Here is a 27,970-nt window from a genome sequence, read left to right on the forward strand (position 1 = left end):
CGGAAGGGCTCGGCCCAAGTCCCGCCCCTCCACCGCCAACCTCCTTTTCCAGCCAGCCCTGGCCCGGTCCTCCGCAGCGGAGTGTAGTCACGTGAGCCGGGCTGCGGCGCCCCGCTCCGCACCGTCATGGTGGACCCGATGTATGGATGCTCGGGCGGCCGCCTGGCCCGGGCGCTGACGCGGGCACTGGCGCTGGCCCTGGTGCTGGCCCTGCTGGTCGGGCTGTTGCTGAGCGGCCTGACAGGCGCGATCCCGACCCCGAGGGGTCACCGGGGACCGGGGAGGCCGGTCCCACCCGCCTCCCGCTGCCGTTCGGTGCTCCTGGACCCTGAGACGGGCCAGCTGCGCCTGGTAGATGGCCGCCACCCTGACGCCGTGGCCTGGGCCAACCTTACCAACGCCATCCGCGAGACCGGGTAAGGGTTGGCCCGATCTCGCGCGGACCAGCCGGGGGAGGGAGTTGCGTGGGCGCCGGACCTCGCCTGCCCCTAGGACCAGCCTCTTGCCGGTGACAGAGTCCCATCCTTGTCTCCCTGGGGTTCAGTGTCCCACCTCTGAGGCTGCTGCACCGTAGTTGGGTGGGGCTGATGCAGCATCCCTCAGCTCATGGGGACCAGTCCTCTGCCTTCAGCCAGGGATGACAGTACCTCTGTTTCCCTAGTGATACAGTAACTCTTATCCCCACGTAGGCTGGCACTCTCCCCCTCAACCCTCATCTCACCCCCATGACCAGAGGGGTGGTAATGGCTCTCCAGGAGAGATTCTCACTTCCTTGGTTTTAGCTTACCCCATGGGTGCCAGCCCCCTTGCCTTCTTTCCAGAACCAGAGCAGCAGGACTGAGCTTGGATTCCAGGCCAGTCTGAAAACAGAGGGTCCCTAAATTCACAAAGACCCAGACTGTATCATTGCTTGGCCTCTGCTCCTTGCTTCCCTCCTCTCTCCTGGTCCAGGGGAAAGTCGCTTGGCCAGATACTTAGTATGGAGTCAAGCACTCCATCTTTGGCCGTCACCGTCTCTATCCTTATCACCGGGACCCAGGCTGTCATTCTGTTGTATGGCTCTTACCTAACTGCTCTGCCTGTCTGGGCTCTCATTTCCCCATCTGTGGCTTGGATTTTGATGATGTGCTCTGGCTGGGAAGTTGGGTGGTGCCCCTCTCAGGCCTTGTACCAGGGCTGGTGCCCATTCATTCATTCACTCACCTGGTGCTCTTGGCTATGGGGACACAGAGCTGAGGGGGTCCCCATTCAGTCAGGGAGACAGTGCCAGGAGGGAAAATCCTGGGAGTGGGGAACATCTGCCTCAAAGCCTTGTCAGCAAGGCCCAGACCCTGGATCCACGCTGTGTTGGGGAATCTTGGGGAGCCCTGTGTCCCCCCCCACCCCCTCCCCCACCTGCACTATCCCATCCTGGGGTCATCCCAGTGCTTAGAATACGTTACCCCCTCCAGCAGGCAGGGCTTCTCCCACTGCTGCCCCCATCCATTTGGCTGGCTTGCATTCATTTCTGCAGGTGTTGGGGTGACATAGGACACTGTGGACACCCCCGTTCTGATGCTTTGTGGCACTTGGCAGTATATTAGATAGACAGACCAGAGATTGTGGGGAGAGGATTTGCTGCAGACACAGGAGCTGGGTGCGGCTAATCTGGGAAGGCTCCCAGGGAGAGGAAACCACAGAGTGGGCTGGCGTCTGTGGAGGGAATCAGAACTCTGTGGCGACGTGACTCTGGAATCTGGTGACCCAGTCTCTGCTGACTCATATGTTTTGGGCCCCCGCTTAGCAGAGCTAAGAGAGATGACAGTCTCTGGATGGTAGGGAGGAGGCACAGAGGTAAGGTTCAGCATGGGGAGGGGCTTTGGCCCCAGCACTTCCCCGCTAGGCTGTGTTGCTGTCAATTATGGAAAACAGAGAAGTGGGGAGAGGGCTCCCCTGCTTGTGCTGGATGGAAAGTTCTTCCAGGCTCAGCTCTGGCGCTGTGTGACCTTGGGCAAATCACTTCATCTCTCTGAGCCTGTTTCCTTCCTGAAGGTGGAGCTCGAAGTGAAATTCGGGGGATCACAGAAAGCACCTCTGTTTATTTACTAAAGGAAGGAGTGAATGAAAGAGAAAGGAGCGCGTGTCTTCTGCCCCCATTTTGCAGGTGGGGAAACTGAGAAGTGAGCCCTGGTCTCTTCCACACTTCTTGCTCTTACTTCACTGTTCCAGCATCTTTTCTGTCCAGTCTGCCCCTTTCCCTGTGGGTTTGACAGCATTTGGGACTATGATGTAGGGAAAACTGTATGGGAAGCCCCCATTTTATAAGCAGGGATACGGAGGCCCTCAAAGACACCCTCTTGAGAACTCAGGAGTGAGATGTAAGAAAGACATCTGGGGTGTCCTGGCGCCCGAGCAGCAAAACCGCTGATTTGCAGGTGACTGTCTTATTTTTTGGAGGGTGGAAATCATGGTTTGACTCTTCTGTTCACCTAGAATTGGGATCCTTCCTCCTTTCTGGCTCCCAGATTTCACCAGATCCTGGGATTGTCAGGATAACTTGCACGTCTCCTTCCCCCATAATCTTTCCTCTTACTTGTGCTGTATCTGACTCTGGACTGACACTCCCCGTGGAGCCTGAAACATTTAAGATTTAAAGCTAGGGGATCAGAGATGCACCCAGAGGCAGCGCCTGCGCCAGCCTCGCTCTGGTCTTGGTCCTGGGGAGGCCGAACCCTCCAACCTTACCTTTTCCTCCTTTTCTGACCTGATGCCCCCCAACAAGCTGATTGACCTAAATAGGCTTCGAGTTGGGAGAGGAAGTGAATACCAATAAGAGGGAACTAACCTATTAGGAAACTGGGAAACAACCCAAATCTACCACCCAACAGGCAGAAGCCCAGTCCAGTAAAATGGATAAATACCACCCAACCGTTTCTTTATCTATTTCTTTTGTATTTTATTTAATTTATTTTTTTATACAGCAGGTTCTTATTAGTCATCCATTTTATACACATCAGTGTATACATGTCAATCCCAATCTCCCAGTTCATCCCCCCACCCCCCCCACCCCCCCGCCGCTTTCCCCCCTTGGTGTCCATACGTTTCTTCTCTACATCTGTGTCTCAATTTCTGCCCTGCAAACCGGTTCATCTGTACCATTTTTCTAGGTTCCGCATATATGCGTTAATATACGATATTTGTTTTTCTCTTTCTGACTTACTTCACTCTGTATGACAGTCTCTAGATCCATCCACGTCTCTACAAATGACCCAATTTCATTTCTTTTTATGGCTGAGTAATATTCCATTGTATATATGTACCACATCTTCTTTATCCAGTCATCTGTCGATGGGCATTTAGGTTGCTTCCATGACCTGGCTGTTGTATATAGTGCTGCAGTGAACATTGGGGTGCATGTGTCTTTTTGAATTATGGTTTTCTGTGGGTATATGCCCAGTAGTGGGATTGCTGGGTCATATGGTAGTTCTATTTTTAATTTTTTAAGGAACCTCCATACTGTTCTCCATAGTAGCTATATCAATTTACATTCCCACCAACAGTGCAAGAGGGTTCCCTTTTCTCCACACCCTCTCCAGCATTTGTTGTTTGTAGATTTTCCATGATGCCCATTCTAACTGGTGCGAGGTGATACCTCATTGTAGTTTTGATTTGCATTTCTCTAATAATTAGTGATGTTGAGCAGCTTTTCATGTGCTTCTTGGCCATCTGTATGTCTTCTTTGGAGAAATGTCTGTTTAGGTCTTCTGCCCATTTTTGGATTGGGTTGTTTGTTTTTTTAATACTGAGCTGCATGAGCTGTTTTTATATTTTGGAGATTAATCCTTTGTCCGTTGATTGGTTTGCAAATATTTTCTCCCATTCTGAGGGTTGTCTTTTTGTCTTGTTTATGGTTTCCTTTGCTGTGCAAAAGCTTTGAAGTTTCCTTAGGTCCCGTTTGTTTATTTTTGTTTCTATTTCCATTGCTCTAGGAGGTGGATCAAAAAAAGATCTTGCTGTGATTTATGTCAAAGAGTGTTCTTCCTATGTTTTCCTCTAAGAGTTTTATAGTGTCCGGTCTTACATTTAGGTCTCTAGTCCATTTTGAGTTTATTTTTGTGTATGGTGTTAGGGAGTGTTCTAATTTCATTCTTTTACATGTAGCTGTCCAGTTTTCCCAGCACCACTTATTAAAGAGACTGTCTTTTCTCCATTGTATATCTTTGCCTCCTTTGTCATAGACTAGTTGACCATAGGTCTGTGGGTTTATCTCTGGGCTTTCTATCTTGTTCCACTGATCTATATTTCTGTTTTTGTGCCAGTACCATATTGTTTTGATGACTGTAGCTTTGTAGTATAGTCTGAAGTCAGGGAGTCTGATTTCTCCAGCTCTGCTTTTTTCCCTCAAGACTGCTTTGGCTATTTGAGGTCTTTTGTGTCTCCATACAAATTTTAGGATTTTTTGTTCTAGTTCTGTAAGAAATGTCATTGGTAATTTGATAGGGATTGAATTGAATCTGTAGATTGCTTTGGGTAGTATAGTCATTTTCACAATATTCATTCTTCTAATCCAAGAACATGGTATATCTCTCCATCTGTTGGTATCATCTTTAATTTCTTTCATCAGTGTCTTATAGTTTTCTGCATACAGGTCTTTCGTCTCCCTAGGTAGGTTTATTCCTAGGTATTTTATTCTTTTTGTTGCAATGGTAAATGGGAGTGTTTCCATAATTTCTGTTTCAGATTTTTCATCATTAGTGTATAGGAATGCAAGAGATTTCTGTGCATTAATTTTGTATCCTGCAACTTTACCAGATTCATTGATTAGCTCTAGTAGTTTTCTGGTGTATCTTTAGCATTCTCTATGTATAGTATCATGTCATCTGCAAACAGTGACAGTTTTACTTCTTCTTTTCCAGTTTGTATTCCTTTTATTTCTTTTTCTTCTCTGATTGCCATGGCTAGGACTTCCAAAATTTTGTTGAATAATAGTGGTGAGAGTAGACATCCTTGTCTTGTTCCTGATCTTACAGGAACTGCTTTCAGTTTTTCACCATTGAGAATGATGTTTGCTGTGGGTTTGTCGTATATGGCCTTTATCATATTGAGGTAGGTTCCCTGTATGCCCACTTTCTGGAGAGTTTTTATCATAAATGGGTGTTGAATTTTGTCAAAAGCTTTTTCTGCACCTATTGAGATAATCATATGGTTTTTATTCTTCAATTTGTTAATACCATGTATCACATTGATTGATTTGCATATATTGGAGAATCCTTGCATTCCTGGGATAAACCCCACTTGATCATGGTGTATGATCCTTTTAATGTGTTGTTGGATTCTGTTTGCTAGTATTTTGTTGAGGATTTTTGCATCTATATTCATCAGTGATGTTGGTCTGTAATTTTCTTTTTTTCTAGTATCTTTGTCTGGTTTTGGAATCAGGGTGATGGTGGCCTCATAGAATGAGTTTGGGAATGTTCCTTCCTCTGCAATTTTTTGGAAGAGTTTGAGAAGGATGGGTGTTAGCTCTTCTCTTCTCTCTTTAATTTTTTTAAAAAAATTTTATTGGAGTATAGCTGATTTACAATTTTGTATTAGTTTCAGGTGTACAGCAAAGTGAATCAGTTATACATATATCTACATTTTTTTTTTTTAGATTCTTCTCCCACGTAGCCCATTACAGAGTATTGAGTAGCGTTCCCTGTGCTATACAGCAGGTTCTTATTAGTTATCCAACTGTTTCTTTGAAAAGTCACAAAAGATAAACTTACACCATCAAGAATGGAAAAGGAGTGATAGCCACAGATGAGGTGGTGCATCCCGCATAGTAGCGGGTGTCCAGGCCACACTATACACTGAAGGGACAATGATGGTGAGGGGAGATTTGTGACCCCTTGTTCATCTCACAAGAATCGTCTGGCTTTTTCCAAACGTGGCCTCTTCATTAGATCCTGAGTCATCTCAGAGGTATTAGCTGTCCCTGACATAAAACCACAGTGTGGCCCATACACTTTCCAGAAAAAAAAAAAAAAATTGGGAGAAATAGATTCAGTGCAGCCGACTTTTAATTTTTGCCAAGCAAGTGCATTAAAAACAAACCAGAACAATATTTATTGATCTCTGCCCATTTCATCTAATAAAAGATGAGCTATTTTAGAACCAAACAAGCAGGAAGGACATGATCTCTGAATCAAGAACCGTCTAATGGGGACATTTTGCTTTAGAAACACATTCTTTCCAGTGGTTTGTTTTTTTGTTTTGTTTTGGCCAGGGACTGGGGTAGAGTCTCCCAAAGTTGTCAGCCAGCACAGCAGTGAGGGATTCCAGAAGCCATTTGCTGATGTCCAAGCCTTCCCGTTTTACAGATGGGGAAGCTGAGGCTGGGAGAGCGTGGAGATGTGGTATGAGGCAGGGTTTCAGGTTTAACATCAGAGAGATCTAGGTTCAGATCTCTGCCCGGACACTTCCTACAGGTGGCTGTCGGCAGCTGCCTCACCCCGCCGGGATGAGGATGGCGCTAGCCTTGCAGGGGCCTGGAAGAACATCATTTGATTAGGGCTTAGGGCCCGAGGCAACAGAGGGATCTTCAGAGATCAGCCAGAGGGGCTCTAGCACTGAAATTCCCTCATGAATGGGAATCTCTCTCTTTCCAAGGTATTCTGGAAAGATAGGCAGACACCTACACAGCCAGGTTTTCTGAGAACTCGAGCAAAGTGCACAAACTCCATCCAAACTGAATCACCCCAATCGCCCTTTGGAATAAGGCGGTTCAGAGAGGAATGCAGAAGGCGCTCTCTCCAACAAGGGCAGTGACTAATTCCATATTTACCGTACTGTGGCCTGGCTGGGGGTGGGGGGTGGTCGGGGGGGGGAATTGTCACTCTCCACTCATCCTTTTCCTTTCTGTCCAGCTTGAAAGAGTCACACTGCTCTCTTTTAAATCTTTGTAATTATTACACAAGTGTTTAACTTTCCATGGTAAGAAAGTTTAGAAAGGTGAGGTGGAATGTGGGAGGTAAACTGCGCTCCCCACTCTTTCTTTTTATATATAACCACTGTTAGTTCTTTCTTCTAGAATTTTCTATGCATAAACAGGCCTAAACATACATACATACATACATGTGTATACGTACTGGTATGTGTGTGCGTGTAATGTTTTTGTACATGGGGTTATCCTGAGTCCACCGTTTGTCCTTCTCTAATCTTATTTTTTTAAAAAAAACTTTGTGTCTGACATCTCATCAGCACACGGCGGTCTGCCACGTGGTTCTAGAAGCCCACCGCATATATGGATAGATTATTGTATCAGGCCCCTAACATTGGATGTTTTGGGAGGGTCCTGTTTTCCTCAGCTCTAGTCAAAAATGCTGCTGTGAGCTCTATTTACAATAGCCAGGACATGGAAGCAACCGAAGTGTCCATCAACATATGAATGGATAAAGAAGATGTGGCACATATATACAATGGAATCTTACTCAGCCATAAAAAGGAATGAAACTGAGTTATTTGTAGTGAGGTGGATGGACCTAGAGGCTGTCATACAGAGTGAAGTAAGTCAGAAAGAGAAAAACAAATACAGTATGCTAACACATATATATGGAATATTTAAAAAAAATGGTCATGAAGAACCTAGGGGCAAGATGGGAATAAAGATGCAGACTTACTAGAGAATGGACTTGAGGATACGAGGAAGGGGAAGGGTAAGCTGGGACAATGTGAGAGAGTGGCATGGACATATATACACTACCAAATGTAACATAGATAGCTGGTGGGAAGCAGCCGCATAGCACAGGGAGATCAGCTCAGTGGTTTGTGACCACCTAGAGGGGTGGGATAGGGAGGGTGGGAGGACGGGAGATGCAAGAGGGAAGAGATATGGGGACATATTTATATGTATAACTGATTCACTTTGTTATAAAGCAGAAACTAACACACCATTGTAAAGCAATTATACTCTAATAAAGATGTTAAAAAAAAAATGCTGCTGTGAACAAGGATGCTCACACACATCCGTGAGGGCTGTGTGAGCCCCGGTCACAGGATGAGTTCCTAGCTGCTGCCTGTCTTCAGGGCCTTAGCACTGTGGCCTTGACTGCGCCTGCTCCCTGCAGAAGGAGAGCTTTTAAGCAGTCGCTGTCTGGAAGGCCACTGGCCTCTCAGTTATAACCAGGACTTGGCATCTGAACAGCCTTTTTGGTTTTATGTAAGTTGTGTATGTTCTCCCTTGATTCCCCCGCTTTTTTTTTTTTTTTTATCACAAGGGGAACTACATTCTGTACCCTGTTTTAAATTTCTTCCCATCACCAAGTCTACTGGATTGCTCCAAACCTCCCCTCTCAGGTTCACGATGAGACACATTTACTGAGTATAAAACGTGAGTTCCCTTCTGGCACCTGCCATGGAAACCCTCTGAAGTGGGAATCGCTTTGCCCATTTTACAGGTGAGGAAACTGAGGCCCAGAGAGCTTAAGCAATTTGCCCAAAGGTACACAGTTGATAAGAGAGAGACCTGGGGATTCAAACGATGCCTGAGGGATCCACAATCCCAGACTCTCTTTGTCCTCCACTCTCCTTGAAATTCAAGACCTTTATTCTAGTCTCTTGTGTTTTTCTGTCCATATCTGTGATTATATGTGAGTCATTAGCCAGAAGTTCATGGCTCTTAGATTTGTTTGATAAGAACTAACTCCTTCACCTTCAAGGACAAAACAATCCCCCACAAAACTCAGTTAAGGCAGAGGCTCAGAGCACATCATGCTCTGTGATGTTAGTCTCAGCTCTGTTGGGCAAGTGACTTCACCTCTCTGAGCCTCGGGTCCCACAACTGTAAATTGGGAGAATCAAACTCATGTCATAGGGTCTTTGGGAGAATTTAGAGAGAGAAGTAGACATGTGATGTGCTTAGCACTGGGGGCTATTGTTATCCACCGTAGCAGGGCCTCATTATCAGTCCCCACAGCTCCATTTTATCTTGTAGCTCAAGTTCTTTGCTTTGGAACTCTCAGAGCTCAGGCTTCCTTCTTTTACTTTCCCTCTCCTTCCCCCCAACCCCCCTTCTCGCTGCAAGCTCCTACTTAAACTTCAAAACCTGGAACAGCTGTCACCTCTTCTGTGAAGCTTTCCTAGATTTCACTCAGTAGCAGCAGGAACGTACCTCCTCAGGGTACTTTATTCCTTTTCTCGTCATAGCAGTTACATATATTCATTCTTGTATACCCTCGGTGTCTGGCACCCAGTAGGTGCTCAAAGAAGCTTGATTGCCGAAACTATTGGGTGTGAGTATTTTGATAGTCATTTCCTCTCCTGTGTCTTCTCTAGGGCAGAGCTGTGCCTGTCCTGGAGCTCTTTGGTGACTTTTTAGCCAAATTCCTGTGAGACAGTCCTGGCTGAGCCTGGCTTTCCGTGTTGTGTAGCCTCTTAAAGGTCTCATTAGTGTCTTCTGTTGCCCTCATTTTCTTAATAGAAATTGCCTTCCAAGTGTTTTCCTTAGTTACAGAGTCACCTGGGTGAATATTCTTTGTGTACTTGGAGCAAGGATGAAATCCAGAACCATAAAGGGAAGACTGACAGGACAAAACTGAAAACTACCATATGGCAAAAACAAAAGCAAAAATCAATTAAAATACAGGTATTTTCAATATTAGTGACAAGTCAAGGGCTAACATGTATATAGAGAATTTCACCAACCACTAAGAAAAGGCGACGGGAATTCCCTGGTGGTCTAGTGGTTAGGGTTTGGTGCTTTCACAGCCGTGGCCAAGGTTCAATCCCTGGTTGGGGAACTGAGATCCCGCAAGCCACGGTGCAGCCAAAAAAGAATAATAATAATAAGATGAAAAAAACCACGGTAGAGAAAAATGAGTAAAGGACATGAACCAAAGAACTATAAATGACCAATAAGAAATAGGAAAATATATGTAACTTAACTCATTAAAGGATTATAATTACGTGATTGAATTTTTCAACCGTCACCTTAGTAAGGATGAAAAAGATTGATCTTAAGCAGGGAAGTGCACAGACAGGAGTTCGTATGTTGTAGAAATGCAGTATATACCCCAGGCATCACCTGGGAGCTGGTTAGAGATACAGAGTCTTGGGCTTTACCCCAGACCTCCTGATCAGAATCTGCTTCCTGGGAGCCAGCCTGCCTGGAGTTGAATCCTAGCTTTGCCCTTTCTTAGCTCTGTGACCTCTGGTATATCAGCTAGTACTGGTCAACAGTGCTGCATAACAAACTGCCCTCAAACTCAGTGGCTTGGAATGACAGCCGTTTATGCTCATGGATCCTTGGAGCAGTTGGGGCAGCTCTGCTTCATGCTGTAGTTCTGCAGACCTGGTCAGCAACATGTGTCTCTCATATTCTTGGGACCAGCGAGCTGGCCGGGCATGTTTCTCTCATGGCCATAGCAGGGACACAAGTGGGAACACGGGAGGCCCTTTGAAGGCTAATGTCATAACTGAGACAGGTCACTTCTACCGCATTCCATCGGCCAGAGCAAGTCATATGACATGACTGAGCCCAAATCAAGGGGACAGGGAAGGACGTTTGGCCAGTGGTGGGAGGGATGTAAAGCCACCCAGCAAAAGGCATGGATGTGGGGGGAAGAGGCTGCGATGCCATCTACCACTGCAGGTACGTAACTCTGCTTGAACTACCTCCCCTTCTGTACGATGGAGACAGTAACGGTGCCTGCCTTGCAGGACTGTGGGATTGTCATGAGGACTAGTACATGAGTTAATAGATATGGAAGTGACTAGAACAGTGCCTGGCTCAGAAGAAACCCTCAGTAGATATTAGCTGGTATTATCCTGGGGGAGGGGCGGAGAATGAAGGTTAGTACAGCCCTGGGGGAGGCTGTTTGTCAGTATCTATTCAAATTAAAAATGCATGTTTCCTTTGACCTAGCAGTTCCTCTTTTAGGGATTTAGCCTGACACGTGCACAGAGACAGACCGACAGACATTCATGTGAATGGCAGTTCGTCACTGCGTTGTTTTCTATGGTTTAAAACTGCAGACGGGTGCATGCCGAGCTGAGGGCCCGTTTCACGCTCGCCCCCTCGCTGACCAAGTGTCCCCTCTCCTACCCCTGCAGGTGGGCCTTTCTGGAGCTGCACACGAACGGCCACTACAACGATAGCCTGCAGGCCTACGCAGCGGGTGTGGTGGAGGCCGCCGTGTCCGAGGAGGTAAGGGCCAGACGCGGACCCCGGGGTTTCCCCCGCCCATCAAGTGTGTTCCCCAGGGAGCTTTGGAGGGTTCTGAGATATGTGTAGAGGGGGCTCTCCCACCCCCAGCCTTCCATCTAGTTGGGGAGAAAAGGCTCACATGTATTTGTTAAAAATTTACACTGGGTGCTATTTGATGCATATAAAAACTACACAACACATTCCAAGTTACGAAGCTTAGTAATAAAATGAACACCCACCCAAACTAAACCCTGGAATGTTACTAAAACCATTGAAGCCCCCTCTCAACCCCATTCCCCTGCCTCTCCTACCCCAGAGACACCCACCACACTACATGTGGTGGCTGTCATTCCCTTTCATTCATTCATTCATTCATTCATTTATATTGAGATAGAATTCACATGCCCTAAAATTCACCATTTTATAATGTACAGTTCAGTGGCTTTTAGTATATTCATAAGGTTGCACAACCACTACCACTATCTGATTCCAGAACATTCTCATCTCCCCAGAGAGAAACCCCATACCTGTTAGGAGTCACCTCCCTTTTTCCCCACTCCACCCAGCCCCTGGCAACCGCTCATCTACTTTGTCTCTACAGATTTGCTTGTTCTGAACAGTTCCTATGAAAGGAATCAGCCAATATGTGGTCTTTTGTGGCTGGCTTCTTTAACTTGTTTCCAGGGTTCCTCCATGTTCTGGTGTATGTTAGTACATTATTCCCTTTTATGGCCAAGTAATATTGCATTGTAGGGATAGACTATTTTCTTTATACTTTCATCAGTGCGTGAACCTTTGAGTTATTTCCACTCCCTTCTTTTGGTTAAACTAGTTTTACTACATGTGATGAAATCTTAAACAACATATTATTTTGCTTTACCTGCTTTTGGGCTTTTTAAAAGTGATAATCACAGATTTCAGAAGGCAGACCGCATCAGGAGTGGGTGAGGCCGCGGTGGGCTGGCCATGCTCCCACGCTGTGCGTGAAGGTGTGACACCCACGTTGGAATGTAATTTGGCGTTAACTTGTAGAGTTGAATACACACATGCCTTAGGACCCAGGGGCCCCACTCCTTAGGTGTGTACCCTAGAGGTGACCCAAGGGGTTCAAAGCAGCCCCGAGGCAAACACACTCAAACGCCACCGGTGGGTGCACGGGTAACCGGATTGCAGTAGTGTCACACAGTGCAGAATCATAGAGCAGTGAAAATGAACGAGCAGAGTGGATGAGTGTGAGATGCATGGTGGTGAGAGGGACAGAGCACGTCACAGGAGACGGTGTACAGTGTGACAGCGTTTAATAAACTCCCTCTCCTCATTCTGACATCCAGCTGCAGTTTGAGATGCCCTCCTGGGACCTCGATGTCTGGGGAAGTGTCAGACACTGGGTCAGGCCGCGTGTTTTGGGTGCTTGGTGGTATTTGAGACAAGATTCCATCTCTCAAGGGCCCCGTAGCCTGAGCCAGGAACACTGAGGCAAGGCCCGACGTGGTTCTCACGTGAGGAAGCCCAGACACACGTGCCAGGAGCTTTGCCCACGTTACCTCTCTGAGCTTGCACACCAGCCCCCGAGGGAGGCTCTCCGTCTGTTGGGGTGACGGGGACGATGGGCTCATATGGTCTTTCACCCCCCAGCAGGCTGGCCCAGCTTGTTCATGTGACATCGGGGTGGGGAGGTGGGGAAGGCCTCTTGAGGGCTGGTGGAACTGCCACAGGATTCTCTTGCCAGGTTCACTGCTGTGTCCTCAGTGCTCAGGACAGGACATAGTAGGTGCTCAAAAAAAAAAAAAGGTAGTTGAGTGACTGAATACATGTATAGATGGGGGTGGCGGTCCCCAGTAACAGAGGAGGCGTAATCTAGGACAGACTGTGAGTGCTGACGGCTTTCAGAGGAGGGAGGCATCCAGAGGCATTGGGCCCTGGTGGGGGTGAGAGCTGGCTGGGTGAGAGAAGCCAGTGTGAGCAGAGGTGCGGAGGTGTCCTCACCAGAGCTCCTCGACTCTTTGGAGAGCTGGATAGGAGTGAGGACTCTGAGCCCGAGTGGGGGCCAGTGGGGTCCTCAGGGAAGAGCGCAGCCCTGCTGCCCCGCCCCTGTCCTCGCCCACCCTACAGCTCATCTATATGCACTGGATGAACACGGTGGTGAATTACTGCGGCCCCTTCGAGTATGAAGTCAGTTACTGCGAGAGGCTCAAGAAATTCCTGGAGGCCAACCTGGAGTGGATGCAGAAGGAGATGGAGTTGAACAATGGCTCCGCTTACTGGCACCAGGTGGGCATGGCCCCCATGCTCAGAGGGCTGGGGCAGCAGGCTGGGTCTGCTCTGGGGACCTGCTACCACTGCAGCTGCTACTGTTCCAGCTGGCCAACCTATCTGTCCCCTGCCCCTCTTAGCCAGCCCTTCCTCCCTCCCTCCCTCCCTCCCGCATCCATCCACCCATCTACTTACCCATCCTCCCATCCATCTACTCATCCATCCACAGATCCATCCATCCTTCCCTTTCTCCCTCCCATACATCCGTCTGTCCATCCACCCACCTACCCCTCCATCCATCCATCTATTCATCCATCCATCCATCCATCTAGTTTTTCAGCACATTCGTCCACCCACCCACAAGTCTATCCATCTTTCACTCTCTTCTTCCCATTTATTCATCTGTCACCGACCTACCCATCCTAGCCTAGTTGTCAGATATTCTATCCCCCCGCCTTGTTGATGTACCCCATTTGGTTGCCTGTCTCTCTCTCTGTTCATCATCTACCTGTCTGTCCATCTACCCTCCCATCTACCTACCTAGCCATCTTCCTGACGGACCAAGTTCCCTGTTTCATTCCACCTCTTCCTTCTGGCCAGAGCCTAGGCACCTCTCAGTCTGTCCATCTGTTGGTCCATCCCCTCTGCTCTGTCTCTGCTGCTCGTACATCTCGCCAGGGGCTGCCCAGTTCCCCAGGGTGATGCCCACACTCCTTAATGTGGCCTCAACACCCCCCTGCACCCTTTCCCTCCCCAGCCTCATCTACTGGCCTTCTCAATCTGTGCTCCAGCCTCCCTGGCCTCCTCCCAGTTCCTTGAACAAGATGTTACCTCTTCACTCAGGGCTTTAAAGTGTGCTGTTCCTTCTGCCTGGAACACTTTTCCTTCTCCCCCTCTGCCCGGCTCACCCCCACCATTCCTCACCTCCACGTCCCCTCCCTGCACTTCTTTGTAGCCCTCTTGTGAGGCATTCAGATTGTCTTCAACTGGACTTGGGCCCCATGAGGACAAGGCAAGGACCACATCTGCCTTGTCCACTGTGGTATCCCCAGTACCTAGCACAGGGGCTGGCACATAGTAGGCGCTTTAGAAGTGAAGGTTTGTTGAGTATTTACAGATGAAGGAGTGAATCCATCTGGTCCCATCCATCTACTTCAGCACCTGCCTGAACATCTATCCTTCTCTTCACCCTCCTGTCCATCTAGATGATTGCCTTTCTCTCTGTCCTTCTCTCGTTTAACTCAGTAGCCACCATCCATCCATCCATCCATCCATCCATCTATCCTTTTGTCTATCCATCTTACGGTTGCTTGCTAAGTGCCTGGTATATGCCCAGCACAGGCCAAGGCCCGGTGGGGGACACAGTGATATACTCCATGGTTACAGAACAATGACAGTGACAGTGGGGAGAAGTCAACCACATGACACAAGTTTGCTGAGCCAGCAGCACAGCCAGTAAAACTCAGAACAGGGAGCAGCCAGCAGTGGGCCAGGTCAGGCTGGGAGGCTTCCTGGAGGAGGTGGATTTGAGTTGGGTTCTTAAGTGGGGTGATTTGGGGTTGCCACAGGATGGAGACATATAGTTAAATGATGGCAGGAGGGTGCTTGGCATGGAGGGGTGGGTGGTGGTTATGGGGGGGGTCAGGGTTGGCTGGAGCCTAGAGGGTGCACCTGAGCCTCCCTTGCTGAAGCCCCTCCCATTGCAGAAGGCATGAGCCTGGGGGAGAGGCCTCACCCTCCCTCTGCCCCCTGCCCCCTGCCCCCTCCCCCTCCCCCTAGGTGCGGCTGACCCTCCTGCAGCTGAAAGGCCTAGAGGACAGCTATGAAGGCAGTGTGACCTTTCCAACTGGGAAGTTCACCATCAAACCCTTGGGGTTCCTGTAAGTGCCACCCCCAGAGTGGACAGGGCAGGGGAAAGTGCCGCACACCTATAGTCAGACAGACCTGGGTTCCAATACCAGCCCTGCCACTTCCTGGCTACATGGCCTCGGACCGGTCGCCCAACCTCCCAGTGCCTCAGCTTTCTCTTCTGTGAAATGGGTATGTAATGGCGCTCCCAGCAGGCATGGTAACCCTCCGGCACTCTGACCCTCCTCAGCCTGTTGCAGATCTCTGGGGACCTCGAAGACTTAGAGCTGGCCCTGAATAAGACCAAGACCAAGCATGCTACGGGCTCTGGCTCCTGCTCTGCCCTCATCAAGCTGCTGCCTGGCCAGAGTGACCTCCTGGTCGCCCACAACACCTGGCACTCCTACCAGTACATGCTGCGCATCATGAAAAAGTACTGGTTCCAGTTCAGAGAAGGGCCCCAAGGTAGGTAGATGTGGGTGGGTCTGTGTGTGAGCATGTATGTGGGTACACAGTGGGCATAGTACTGGGAGGTGTGGGCCTCAGCCCCGTATACACTGGGGTCACCATAAGGCCACTCTAAGAGTTCATGTTATTTTTAACATGTCTATTTCCTTTTAATTTTTATCTCACAAGGCGTATCAGTAAGCTACTGCTGTGTAACAAATCACCCCAAACTTAAAACAACAAAGGTTTAAAACATAGCCATTTATTTTTGCTCACATGTCCATTGGTCTGCTGGTGGTTTTGTTATTCTGGGACAAGCCTGCTGATTGTGGCTGGCCTCACTGATGCTTCTGTAGTCAGCTGGGGTGAGCTGGCTGCCCTAGGATGGCCTCGTCTGCACGTCTGGGGGTTGGCTGTCATCTGGGAGGATGTGACAGCTGGGCCACATGGTCTTTCATCCTCCCACAGGCTAGCTCAGGCTTGTTCATGTGACATCTGGGCAGGCAAGTGTGGAAGGCCTCTCGAGGGCTGATTGAAACTGGCACAGCATTCTGTTGCTCAAAGCAAGTCAAGTGACCCGTGCAGATTCAAGAAGTGGGGAAATAGACCCGACCATGTGATGTAAGGACCTGCAGAGTCACATTGCAGATGACGTGGATACAAGCATGGGGAGAGTTACAGCCATTTTTGCAAACAGCTACACAGGAATGGATGAATACGTTCTTCCTGTCAAATGTGAAAACCTTGCCACTAAGGCCCAAGTGCCAGATAGTGTGCCCGTCATTCCTGGCCCCAGTGTTAAGTCTAGAGGTAGCCACTGCCAGATGTTTGCAGTGCCTCCTTCTTGGCCCAACTTAAAAAAATTAATGTTGCCAGGAGGTGGCGAGAGGGTGGGGAAATGTATACCCTCATTCGCTGCTAACGGGAGTGGGATCTGGCACGGCCACTTTGAAGAGGAGCCCAGCTGGCGTCTAACAGAATTTAAAATCTGTCTCGCCTGTGATCCAGCAACCCTCTGGCTCAGATCTGTCCCTGGAGAAACATTTCTGTTTCTGCAAGGGGATTGTGTACGTGGCTGTCAGCTGCATTAGTGGTTCGGAAACAACCTAATGCCCATTAATTTAAATTTAAACTTCTAAATTGACATTTGTACAGAAAAGTGTGCGCCTCATAAGTGTACAGCTGGAATTTTTGCACGTTGAACACACACCTGTGTGTGTAGCATCCAGACAGAGAAACAACATTCCCAGCCCCCAGAAGCTTCCTTCCTGTCCCTTTCCAGGCACTGTCCCAGCCCGTAGTGACTTCTCACAGCCTGGATTAGGTTCGATGGATTTGGAATGTTTTGCGAATGGAATCATGCAGCATGAGCTTGTTTGCACCTGGATTCTTTCACTCAGTGTAACGTCTGTGAGTTTCATCCACGTTGTCCTATGTAGCTGCAGATCTGTCGTTCCCATTGCTGTGTATCCACTATCATCTTAATATCTGAAAAACCTACATAAGTCATACATGTATGTTATAGAAAATTGGAAAATGCGGCAAAACACACATACCCACAATGAAAGTCACTGGAACACCCCACATCCCACAAGAGGTCATTTCTGTAAACACTTGGTTATGTTTTTTCAGACTTTTAAAAAACGTACCTCACTTTTCCATTTGTTTTAACTTATCAATATTTTTATTATACTATTTATATGTAAATACATCCTCACTGGCACAGATTCCAGCAACAGAGATGAAGAAATACATCTCCCTTGATACCTTCATCCCAAATTCCAGATCTCTCCTAAGAGGAAAGCACTGATGCCATTTTGGTTTGGATCTATCTAGATTTGGGGGGATGCATTTATATGTGTGTATATATGGACCTTTTAAAAATTAATAGACTTTATTTCTTAGAAAAATTTTACATTGACATAAATTGAGTAGACAGTACAGAGTGTTCCCATATATCCCCCTTCCCACTTTCCCCTGTTACTAGCCTCTTGCATTAGTGTGGTTCATTTGTTGCAATTGATGAACCAATATTGATACATTATTGTCAACTGAAGTCCATGGTTTACATTTGAGTTCACTCTTTGTAGAGTTTTATGGATTTTTGATGAACGCTCAATAGCATGTATCCGCCATTACAGTATTTACAGAATAGTTGCACAGCCCTAAAAAGTTTGCTTTCTGGGTTTTTAAAAAAAAACATAAATGAGATCATGCTATATGGGTTGTTTGCCACTTGTTCCTCTTGCTCCATGGCCGGCCTTGGAGAGCTTTTGATATTGTCATGTTCGGTCCACCTTTTAACAGCTGGACGTTAATTTTTTTTTTTTTTTTTTTGCGGTACGCGGGCCTCTCACTGTTGTGGCCTCTCCCGTTGTGGCCTCTCCCGTTGCGGAGCAGAGGCTCCGGACGCGCAGGCTCAGCGGCCATGGCTCACAGGCCCAGCCGCTCCGCGGCATGTGGGATCTTCCCGGACCGGGGCACAAACCCGTGTCCCCTGCATCGGCAGGCGGACTCCCAACCACTGCGCCACCAGGGAAGCCCTGGACGTTAAATTTTAATTAGTCCCCAGTTGAGGATGTGGGCCATTTCCAGGTCTTTGCTCTTCCTCCCTTCCTTCCTCCCTCCCTCCCTCCCTCCCTTCTTTCTTCTTAAAAAATATTTATTTCTTTATTTGGCCACACCGTGAGGCTTGTCCAGTGAGAGCAAGGAGTCCCAGCCACTGGACTGCCAGGGAATTCCCAGGTCTTTGCTGTTTCAAACATTACTACAGCAAGCAAGTGGGCCCCCAGATGTGTTTCCTGGTGGAAACGCTGGGTTAAAAGATGAGTATAATTAAAATTTTAGTTTCTAGATAGATAACAGCCAAATTGCCTCAAAAAATGGTTGGGCCAATTTACACTTCCACTGCCATTCTGTGGATATGTTGTCTTTCCCCACAGCCTTGCTAGCACTGGGTATTATCGTTCACTTCACATTTTTTTGCCGTTCTACTGGGTGATAAATGATGTCCCGGACTAAGTTTGTTCTGGTTTTTTTTTTAATTCACTTTATTGATGGATAGCTTAAATACACATTTAGAGCATATAATTTGATGGGTTTGGACAAACATGCAGTCACGTAAACACCATTCCATAAAGATATAGAACATTTCCATCACCCTAGAGAGTTCCCTGTGACCTTTGCAGTTAGCCTCCACCCCTCTCCCCAGGCAACCGCTCTTCTGATTTCTTTCCCATGAGGTTAGATTTGCCTGTTCTAGAACTTCATATAAACCTGCACTAATTTTTAAAAATTTTCTAAGGGAATTCCCTGGCGGTCCAGTGGTTAGGACTCTGCACTTCCACTGCAGGGGGCACAGGTTTGATCCCTGGTCAGGGAACTAAGATCCTGCGTACCTCACAGTGCAGCCAAAAAAAAAAAAAAAGGTTTTTTTTCTAGTTTTATTTATTTATTTAATTGAGGTGAAATTCACAAAACAAAATTAACTGTTTTAAGGTGAACAATTCAGTGGCATTTAGTACATTCGCAGTGTTGTGCAACTGCCACTCAGTCTAGTTCCAAAACGTTTTCATCACCAAGAGAGGAAACCCTGTACCCACTGAGTAACCACTCCCCTTTCCCCCTCCTCCCAGCCCCTGGCAACCACTACTTTCTATCTCTGTAGATTTGCCTGTTCTGGACATCCCATAAAAATGGAAGCATACAATGGTGGTTTTCTTACGACTAGCTTCTTTGACTCAGCATCATAATCTCAAGGCCTCTCCATGTCATAGCAGGTGTTAGCACTTCATTCCTTTTTCCGACTGCCTAATATTTCGATACTACAGTTTGTTTATCCATCCATCTATTGATGGATATTTGTGTTATTTCTTTTTGTATTCTAGACTAATTTTCAATAATTAAAACAAATTAATCAAGTCATACATGTTCACTGTAGGAAGTTAGAAAATAGAGCACAAGGAAGGAATAAAAATCACTTGTAACCCACCCTGCCACCAGCCCCTGAAAAACCACCATTGGTGTTGGTTGTTTTCCCTTCCAGTTTTAGCTGTTCCAGTTTTAGCTGTTCATTTAGCTGTTCATGATGACTTTGCCCTTTTTACTTTTATCTATTCATCAGTTATATAGAAATAGCTCCTTTGGTCCATCCCCTCATCCCTAGTGGCCCTCATCCCCACCCCAGAACACTTTGTACCGAAAGTCCATCCCTTGACTAGTGCTGGTCTGGTTACGCAGTAACCTTGATTGTAGGCCTACTGGGTACCCACTGTTGTGCTAGAAAGTACCTCCACGATCTTATAAATTAAATCTTTACAACTGCCCCGTGTGGGATGAAGGATTATTATTCCCAGTTTGCAGATAAGGAGACTGAGGCTCAGAAAGGCTAAGTAACTTGACATAAATCAAACAGTTGATAAGGGCCTGAACCGGGATTCTGCCCAGGTCTCCTCCCCACAAAGTCTGTGCTCTCATCTGATCCATCCATCTCACTTCCAGGAAATAAAATCTTGAGGAAGTGTCTGCACTCCTATGTTCATTGCAGTATTCACAATAGCTGAGATATGGAAACAACGTAAATGTCCATAGCCAGACAAATGGATAAAGAAAATGTACACGTACACACACACACACACACACACACACGTACAATGGAGTATTATTCAACTGAAAAAAGCAGGAAATCCTGCCATTTGCGACAACGTGGGTGAACCTGGAGGCCATTATGCTAAGTGAAATAAGTCAGAGAAAGACAAATACTGTATGATCTCACTTTCATGTAGAATCTAAAAAAGTTGAACTCGAGGCAATTCCCTGGCGGTCTGGTGGTTAGGACTCTGTGCTTTCACTGCTGCGGGCCCAGGTTCAGTTCCTGGTTGGAGAATTAAGATCCCACAAGCTGCGTGGTACGGCCAAAAAAAAAAAAAAAAAAAAAAGTTGAACTGTTATAAGCGGAGAGTAGAATGGTGGTTGCAGGCGGCTGGGGGGAGGGGGAAATGGGGAGATGCTGGTCAGAGAGTACCATCTCCCAGTTAGAAGACAAGTGAATTCTGGCGTCTAAGGCACAGCATGGTGACTGTATTTAACAACACTGTATTGTATACTTGAAACTTGCCAAGAGAGTGGAACTTCAGTGTTTTCACCACACACACAGCAGAGGTAACTATGTGAAGTGATGGCTGTGTAAATTAGCTTGACTGTGGCCATCCTTTCACAGTGTCTACGCCTATCCAAACATCACAGTGTGCACCTTAAACACAGACAATTTTTGTTTGTCAGTTATACCTCAGTAAAGCAGGGGATAAACCCTCCCCCCACCCCCCAAAAAAACAAAGTCTGTGCTCTCAGACTTCCTGGGTATTTGCTCTGTGAATTAGCTTTTTCACAATAGATTTTTGCAATTAAAAAAAAAAAAAAAGAAAGCCAAAAAAAGGTACAGTAATCAAGACAATTATATATATATATATGTATATGTATGTATGTATATATATTGCTACTAGCTTTTACACAAATGGCCTGGTTTGCTGATTCTCAGAAAGAATGGAGTAGGGGCTTTCTCTGAAGCCTGCTGTTCCACCTGGAGGCTCCCAAGTCTTGCTGGGAGGGGGAGTGGGGTTCTCCGTATGTGCTTGTCTGACCAGGCCCCCCCCCCCCCCCCCCGCCCCCGGGCTCACTCTCCCGCCTGCAGAGCAATCTACCCGGGCTCCCGGCAACAGGGTGATCTTCTCATCCTACCCTGGTACCATTTTCTCCTGTGATGACTTCTACATCCTGGGCAGCGGGCTGGTGAGTCATCCTCTGGTGTCACTTTTCTCCCCCGGGGCAGCTTTGCACCCAGCAGCTTAGGCACAGCAGGGGGACGCAGACTCCCCCATTCCCGCATCACCACCACCCCAGGGCCGAGGCCAGGAAGCGCTTGTAAAATGTCGCTCCCCAGGTCACGCCCGGGCCTCCAGACCCTGCAGCTGGCCTGGGACTCTGTATTGTCCTGCAGCTCCTCAGAAATCCCTGGTTTGGGCCCTTTTGAAATATCCGTGGCCCCAGTGACCTCATTTTGTGTTTATGTATTTAGGACAAGCCATCTCTCTCCCTACCATGACTCTGCTCTTTCTGCCTTCCCTTTTGCTTTCCACAACACCCCCTCTAAACCTGGCTGGGTTTTCTGAATAAATGTTGTTTACAATGTGTTGTTTTATCGGTTTTCCTGGCTGGGCTCCAAACTCATTTAGAAATCTGTTCCTGGCACCCCTCTAGACACAGCAAGCCCTGTAGTCGCCAGGGTAACACTGCAGAGGAGAAAAAACATCACTTAAAAAAAAAAATCCTAGACGCAGAAGACGCCAACTCTGGGGAGGGGAGAGGAAGGGGCTCTTTTTCTTCTATTACTTTGTGAGAGGAGCGTGGGATTTAGTTCCCTTAAATGTGGGAAGAAGCATGAAAGGGGCCAGGCAGTGGGTGAGGGGACCCCCTGGCTGCGGTCTGGGGTGGGGAAACCAGGAGTGAAGCCTGGGGAAGGACAGTTGAAATAGTTTCATCCAGTTACAAAAAGTGTCCGGGAAGGAAATTTACCTTCCATCTGGGTTCTTAACTATTTTTACGCCACAGACTCCTTTGGCGGTCTGGGGAGCCGTGAACCCCTTCTCAGAATAATGCTTTTAAATGCACAAGCCAACATATATGGGATTATAAAGGAAACCAAGTATATCGACATGCATTTATCGAAATATTATATAAGTAAACTGTTAATGTAATATACAAGTATACCTCGTTTTATTGAACTTTGCAAATATTGCAGATTTTACAAATTGAATGTTTGTAACAACCCTGCATCGGGCAAGTCTGTCAGCACCATTTTTCTAACGACATTTGCTCATTTTGTGTCTCTGTGTCACATGCTGGTAATCCTCACAATATTTTAAGGTTTTCATTATTATATTCATTATGGTCATCTGTGATCAGTGATCTTTGATATGACTATTGTAATTGATTTTTTGTTTTGTTTTTTTTTCTATTTTTAAATTAAGGTATGTACATTGGGTTTTAAGACATAATACTACTGCACACTTAATAGACTACAGTATAGTGGAATCATAACTCTTATATGCACTGGGAAATCAGAAAATCCACGTGACTTGCTTTCTTGTGGTATTCGCTTTATTGCAGTGGTCGGGAACAGAACCCGCGATCTCTCTCGGGTCCTCCTGTATGTGCTACTTTATTAGCACGTTAAATAAGAAACTCCAGGAACTTCCCTGGTGGTCCAGTGGTTAAGATTCCGTGCTCCCAATGGAGGGGGCACAGGTTCGATCCCTGGTCGGGGAACTAAGATCCCTCATGCCACAAGGTGTGGCCAAAAACAGAAAGAAAGAAACTCCAGTCGCAGGTGGGCTACCTGCCATAATTTACAAATAACGAGGAGCATAAACGATATCTTGAGATGTGTGCAATCCTGTCCTGTGGTGGGAAAACATCTGTGATTTCTGTTGGTGACGATCTCAGGTACCGCTAATAACACTGTCATGTGTCACCTCATTAGCAGTGGAAGGAGATGCTGCATTTCGGTTTGACATTAGTGGCAATAAAGATGTAATGTTTCCCCACCCAAGTCTGCAGACTCCCGGAGCACTGCCCCAGGTTGAGAACAACCCCTGGCGCAGAGAGAGGAAACTGCCCTCCAGGGCTTCTGAGGCCATGCGGGTCTGAATCCTGGCGATGACGTGGGACGCTAGAGGGATGAGGAGGGTACAAGTGTGGAGGGAGTAGAGAAGCTCTTCCTACCTGGGCATCGCTGTTGAGAGGCTTGCTTTGCACATTCCTCTTTGAAACATCATATTTATGGCTACTGCTGTCTCTTCGTTGTTTTCCAGCTTCGTATAAAAAAGGAAGAAGCATGCTAATACCCTGCTGTAGGGGAGCAAGCCCCGATTTAAGAGTTGGAAGTCTGACGGTCAAATCTTGGCCCATCCACGTAGCGGCCATGACCTTTTGGCAAGTCTTTTAGCTTCTCCAGGCCTCAGTTTACCTTTCAAGAAGAAGGGGGCTTAATAGCAGTGCTGTGTTTTCCCCCGGAGGGCTGTAAGAGTTGATGGAGATTGTCCATCAGGCTACCAACCCCAAGCCTCCCAGCTTTCCCTGTGGAACTGCAGGGAAGGGGTAGAGATGGGATGCTATCTCTCTGGGGGAAGAGTTGACCCACTTGGTAGGGGGAGTGGGTCCCGTAGGAGCAACACCCTGGGCTCTCTTAGGGGCTGTTTCCCAGGGCAAAGGGAATGCACGATCTTGATCACGAACCCCCTCAACGCTCATCCAAAGAACTAGTGAGGAACACGCACCTAAGCCAGGACATGAAGTTTTAAAAAACGAGTCAACAGATTTGAACCACGATTGATGCGGCGCTGCCACTTGGTGACACCATGCCCCGGTTGTGAGTTAGGGGGCCCTTTCGTGCAGCGCCCCCTCGGCTCTCCCACAGGTGACCCTGGAGACCACCATCGGCAACCGGAACTCGGCCCTGTGGAAGTACGTGCAACCCGAGGGCTGTGTGCTGGAGTGGATGCGAAATGTTGTGGCCAATCGCCTGGCCTTGGATGGGGACTCCTGGGCCGATATCTTCAAGAGGTTCAACAGTGGCACGTGAGTGGGCTTCTGGAACTGCGGCCGTCCCACCCAACCTCCCCGCTAATGCTCAGACCCTGGGAGACCTGATGTGGCACGAGGGCCACACACCCCACACCCTCTGCTGAGTCCTTTCCTTGTTTTATACGTGGGGAAACAGGCACGGGGAAGGAAAGGATTTGCCCCCCTCTTGCAGGCTTCTCCACCCAGGGAAAGGCTCCCAGAGGAAGGACAGGAAGACACTTGGAACTTGAGAGCTCTGGGGACAGTGGAGAGGGCCGTCTGAGGAGATGGACATGGGTGGTTGGGGGCCCCATGAGCCAGAGACGCGGGAACTGGATAGGGCAGGGTCTTAGAACATTGCGCAGAATTGACCTTGGTTCCAGTAAGCACTAGGGAGCCATAGACTCCTCTGGAGCAGGTGAGCAGCATGATGAGAGAAAAGCCTGAGGACACCTGGTCACGGTAAAGTGTCCGGGTGACGGTCGGATGGCCGGACGCGCCCAGACCACCCCGGCCCCATGATTCCTGACTGTGTGTGGCCCTGGGGGCAGGGGGAGGCCGGGGCAGTGACCCCAGGGTCTGTTCAGCCCTCCTTCCTTGGGCATGGCAGGTACAACAACCAGTGGATGATCGTGGACTACAAGGCATTTGTCCCCGGCGGGCCCAGCCCTGGGAGAAGGGTGCTTACCGTCCTGGAGCAGATCCCGTGAGTACCCGGAAAGGGGCAGGGCGTTCCAGCAGAGGGAACTGCCAAGGCAGAGGCCTGGAGGCAGCTGAATCGTGTGTGGGAGGGGAAACCTCAGGAAGGCAATACTGGAGGAGAAGGCAGCCCCGATTGCTAAAGATTGGGGACATAATCTAGCTCCAGGCAATGGGGAGCCAGCGAGGGTGCTTGAGCAGGGCAGCACCCACAGGATCCCCCTTTCTCACCACTCCTGCCTCGTGTCCCTTCCCGGTCGCAGGGGCATGGTGGTGGTGGCTGACAGGACCTCGGAACTCTACCAGAAGACCTACTGGGCCAGCTACAATATCCCGTATGTCCCCCCTTCCTGGTATTCCCCACCCTTTGCTCAGCTCTCCGTGCTGGGGGGGGGGGGGTGCTTCCCAGGTGATTCTTTAACTCCACAAAGAAACCCACCCTTCCCCCTTTTTCTCCAGGAAAGCCCTGACGGTCTTAGGGTACAGTTGTGAGGTCGGCATCCGTTCGGCCTCCCAGTCTGCACCCACCCACCACAGGGTGGTAGGGGGCGGCCGTGGCTCTCCAGCTGGCGCTGCTTTAACTGGGCTGCACAGCCAGCACCTCTTGACCCTCACTGTGCTTTACCTGGGTCATCCCCTTTGATCCGTACAGCCACCGTGCGTGGTAGCCACTGCTCCTATTCCCATTTCACAGATGATGAAACTGAGGCCTTGAGAAAGTACCTGACTCGCCCAAGGTTCCATAGGTGGCCAACAGTGAAGTCAGGATTTGAACCCATGCCTCTTGGACCCCAGAGCCCTAGCTTGGCCACCCCAAGCCACCCCACAGCACAAACAAAAGACATGATTATTGCTATCCCGACTGTTGTGGTTGTTGGTGTTAATGTCGTGGCACAACCGCCCCCTTCACCTCCCTGGCCACGGTCACGGCCAGGTGAAGTCAGTGGAGGTCGTGAGTGACGATCCTCGTTCCCAGCAGGTCCTTTGAGTCTGTGTTCAATGCCAGTGGGCTTCCGGCCCTGGTGGCCCACTTTGGGGACTGGTTCTCCTACGATGGGAGCCCCCGGGCCCAGATCTTCCGGCGGAACCAGTCACTGGTACACGACCTGAATTCCATGATCCGGCTTATGAGGTACATGGGGGACCATGAGCCCAGAGTCACGTGGTGGGGCTTTGTTGTAACTCATTTCAAGTTCCCAACAAGCCCGGGGGGGCGGCAGGGGTGGGGTGCAACTGTGTAGCAGCCAAGACAGCAGAACCGGAGCAGCGCTCAGCTGAGCCCTGCTGCTGCCCTCATGTCGTGGGTGAGGATGACGGACAGCCGTGGAGTGACCGCCCTGTGCCGGGCTCCGTGCTTGGGACTGGGAAACGGGCACAGAACGTGTCCCCACTGTCCTTGGGGAGCACCCTGTCCTTTGGGGGATGCAGAAATCCCTCCCGTACTCACACTGATGTGGACGTGTAACGAGAACCGTCTGAGCTCCAGGAAATGCTATGAAGGGACAAAACGGGGCCTCTAGCCTGGCCTGGGATGGGGGCCCAGAGGGATTCCCGGAGGGAGGGATGGCAGAGCCGAGGCTGAGTGATACCTGTGGAGTGACCAGCTGAAGGGGGAGGTGGTGGCTGAAGCCCAGGCGGCGGGAGGGAGCCGGGCACAGTGAAAGCAGGCGGCTGGGTTAGGGGCTGCCGCTAGCTGTCTGGCCTCCCCCGCTCCCCGCACGACTGAGGTTTCCTCTCTTTCCACATCCAGGTACAACGACTTCCTGCATGACCCCCTGTCATTGTGCAAAGTTTGCAACCCCAAGCCCAACGGGGAGAATGCCGTCTCGGCCCGCTCTGACCTCAACCCAGCCAATGGCTCCTACCCCTTCCAGGCCCTGCACCAGCGCTCGCATGGGGGCATCGACGTGAAGGTGCCGGGCCTGGGGCTGTGGATGGGGTCAAAGTTGGGGCGGGGAGCAGCAGAGACTCCCAGGTTGGGACAACTCAACGACCTGCCCTCCCCTCTACCCCCAGGTGACCAGCACGGCACTGGCCAAGGCCTTGCGTCTCCTGGCGGTCAGCGGCCCCACGTGGGACCAGCTGCCCCCGTTCCAGTGGAGCAGCTCGCCCTTCAGCAGCCTGCTGCACATGGGCCAGCCCGACCTCTGGAAGTTCTCACCCATCGAGGTCTGGTGGGACTGAGGCTCCATCTCTACTCTGCTGACCCCAGCGGGGCCACCCGACTGGCTGCCACCCTGCCCTCCTGCCTGGCCCCCCGCCCCGGTCCCCCGTGTGAGCGTTGCCACTGTGCCCAGGTTGGGGACCTGGGTCGGCCAGGTTCACTCTTGTCTGGGTGGCCTCCTGGGTGGGGAACGGAACCCGATGGGACCCAGGACTGACTCTGTCCCCCTAAGTGGGTGATGCCATCCCCGTCTCCCTCTGCCTCTCTGCGTCTCTCTCTCTCCCCCTGCTTTTCACTCTCTTCCAGCCTTGGGCCCCCTCCTCATGCCGCCCCTTCCTGATGGCGGGAGCCGGATCCTGGGACCAGGTTCTGGGGCCCCTAGTGGGGCCGGCAGGAGAGGCCTGTTCCAGTGCCTGCTTCCCAGTGCTGTTTCTAACGGCGGCTCTGGAGCTCCAGCCCCCGAGACCCGGGCGTTGCCTCCGGTTGGCATCTCTCCTCCCAGCTCCCGACCCCAGCCCCACTCTGCTCCGTCCGGGAAGTAGCTCCCCTGTTTCTCCTCCTGGACAGCCCCCTTGAGGACAGGAACTTGAAACCAAACAAGAACCAAAGTTTCTGGCCACTTGTGGGTGGAAGGGCCTGAGTGTCCTTCTCTCTCTGGGGGCAGGCAGGAGTGTCAGCCCCCTGCTCCAGCCTCGGCCCGTGCCCCCTCAAACCCAGGCCTGCCCCTGGCCTCAGGGCATTGCCCACAGGTCCCCTGCTACAGGAACCAAATTGCA

At 49.4% G+C, this 27,970-nt stretch overlaps 1 protein-coding gene across 2 annotated transcripts; it reads left to right on the forward strand.

Annotated features, from left to right (window-relative positions):
- The first annotated feature begins 57 nt into the window (after positions 1-57).
- On the forward strand, positions 58-27,947 carry PLBD2 (phospholipase B domain containing 2). Of its 2 annotated transcripts, none has more exons than XM_082852972.1 (12): positions 58-416; positions 11,071-11,164; positions 13,277-13,435; positions 15,197-15,297; positions 15,516-15,730; positions 21,402-21,499; positions 24,186-24,346; positions 24,942-25,037; positions 25,294-25,365; positions 26,007-26,162; positions 26,781-26,943; positions 27,047-27,947. In XM_082852972.1, the coding sequence occupies exons 1-12, from the start codon at positions 127-129 to the stop codon at positions 27,212-27,214; spliced, it is 1,773 nt and encodes a 590-aa protein (XP_082709098.1). In that variant the 5' UTR covers positions 58-126; the 3' UTR covers positions 27,215-27,947. The 2 variants fall into 2 exon arrangements, with proteins under 2 accessions (XP_082709098.1, XP_082709099.1); XM_082852973.1 differs by having other exon boundaries at positions 26,010-26,162.
- The last annotated feature ends 23 nt before the right edge of the window (positions 27,948-27,970 follow it).

This window comes from Leucopleurus acutus, assembly GCF_964270905.1.
Source record: "Leucopleurus acutus genome assembly, chromosome: 13".
Taxonomy (NCBI): Eukaryota; Metazoa; Chordata; class Mammalia; order Artiodactyla; family Delphinidae; genus Leucopleurus; species Leucopleurus acutus.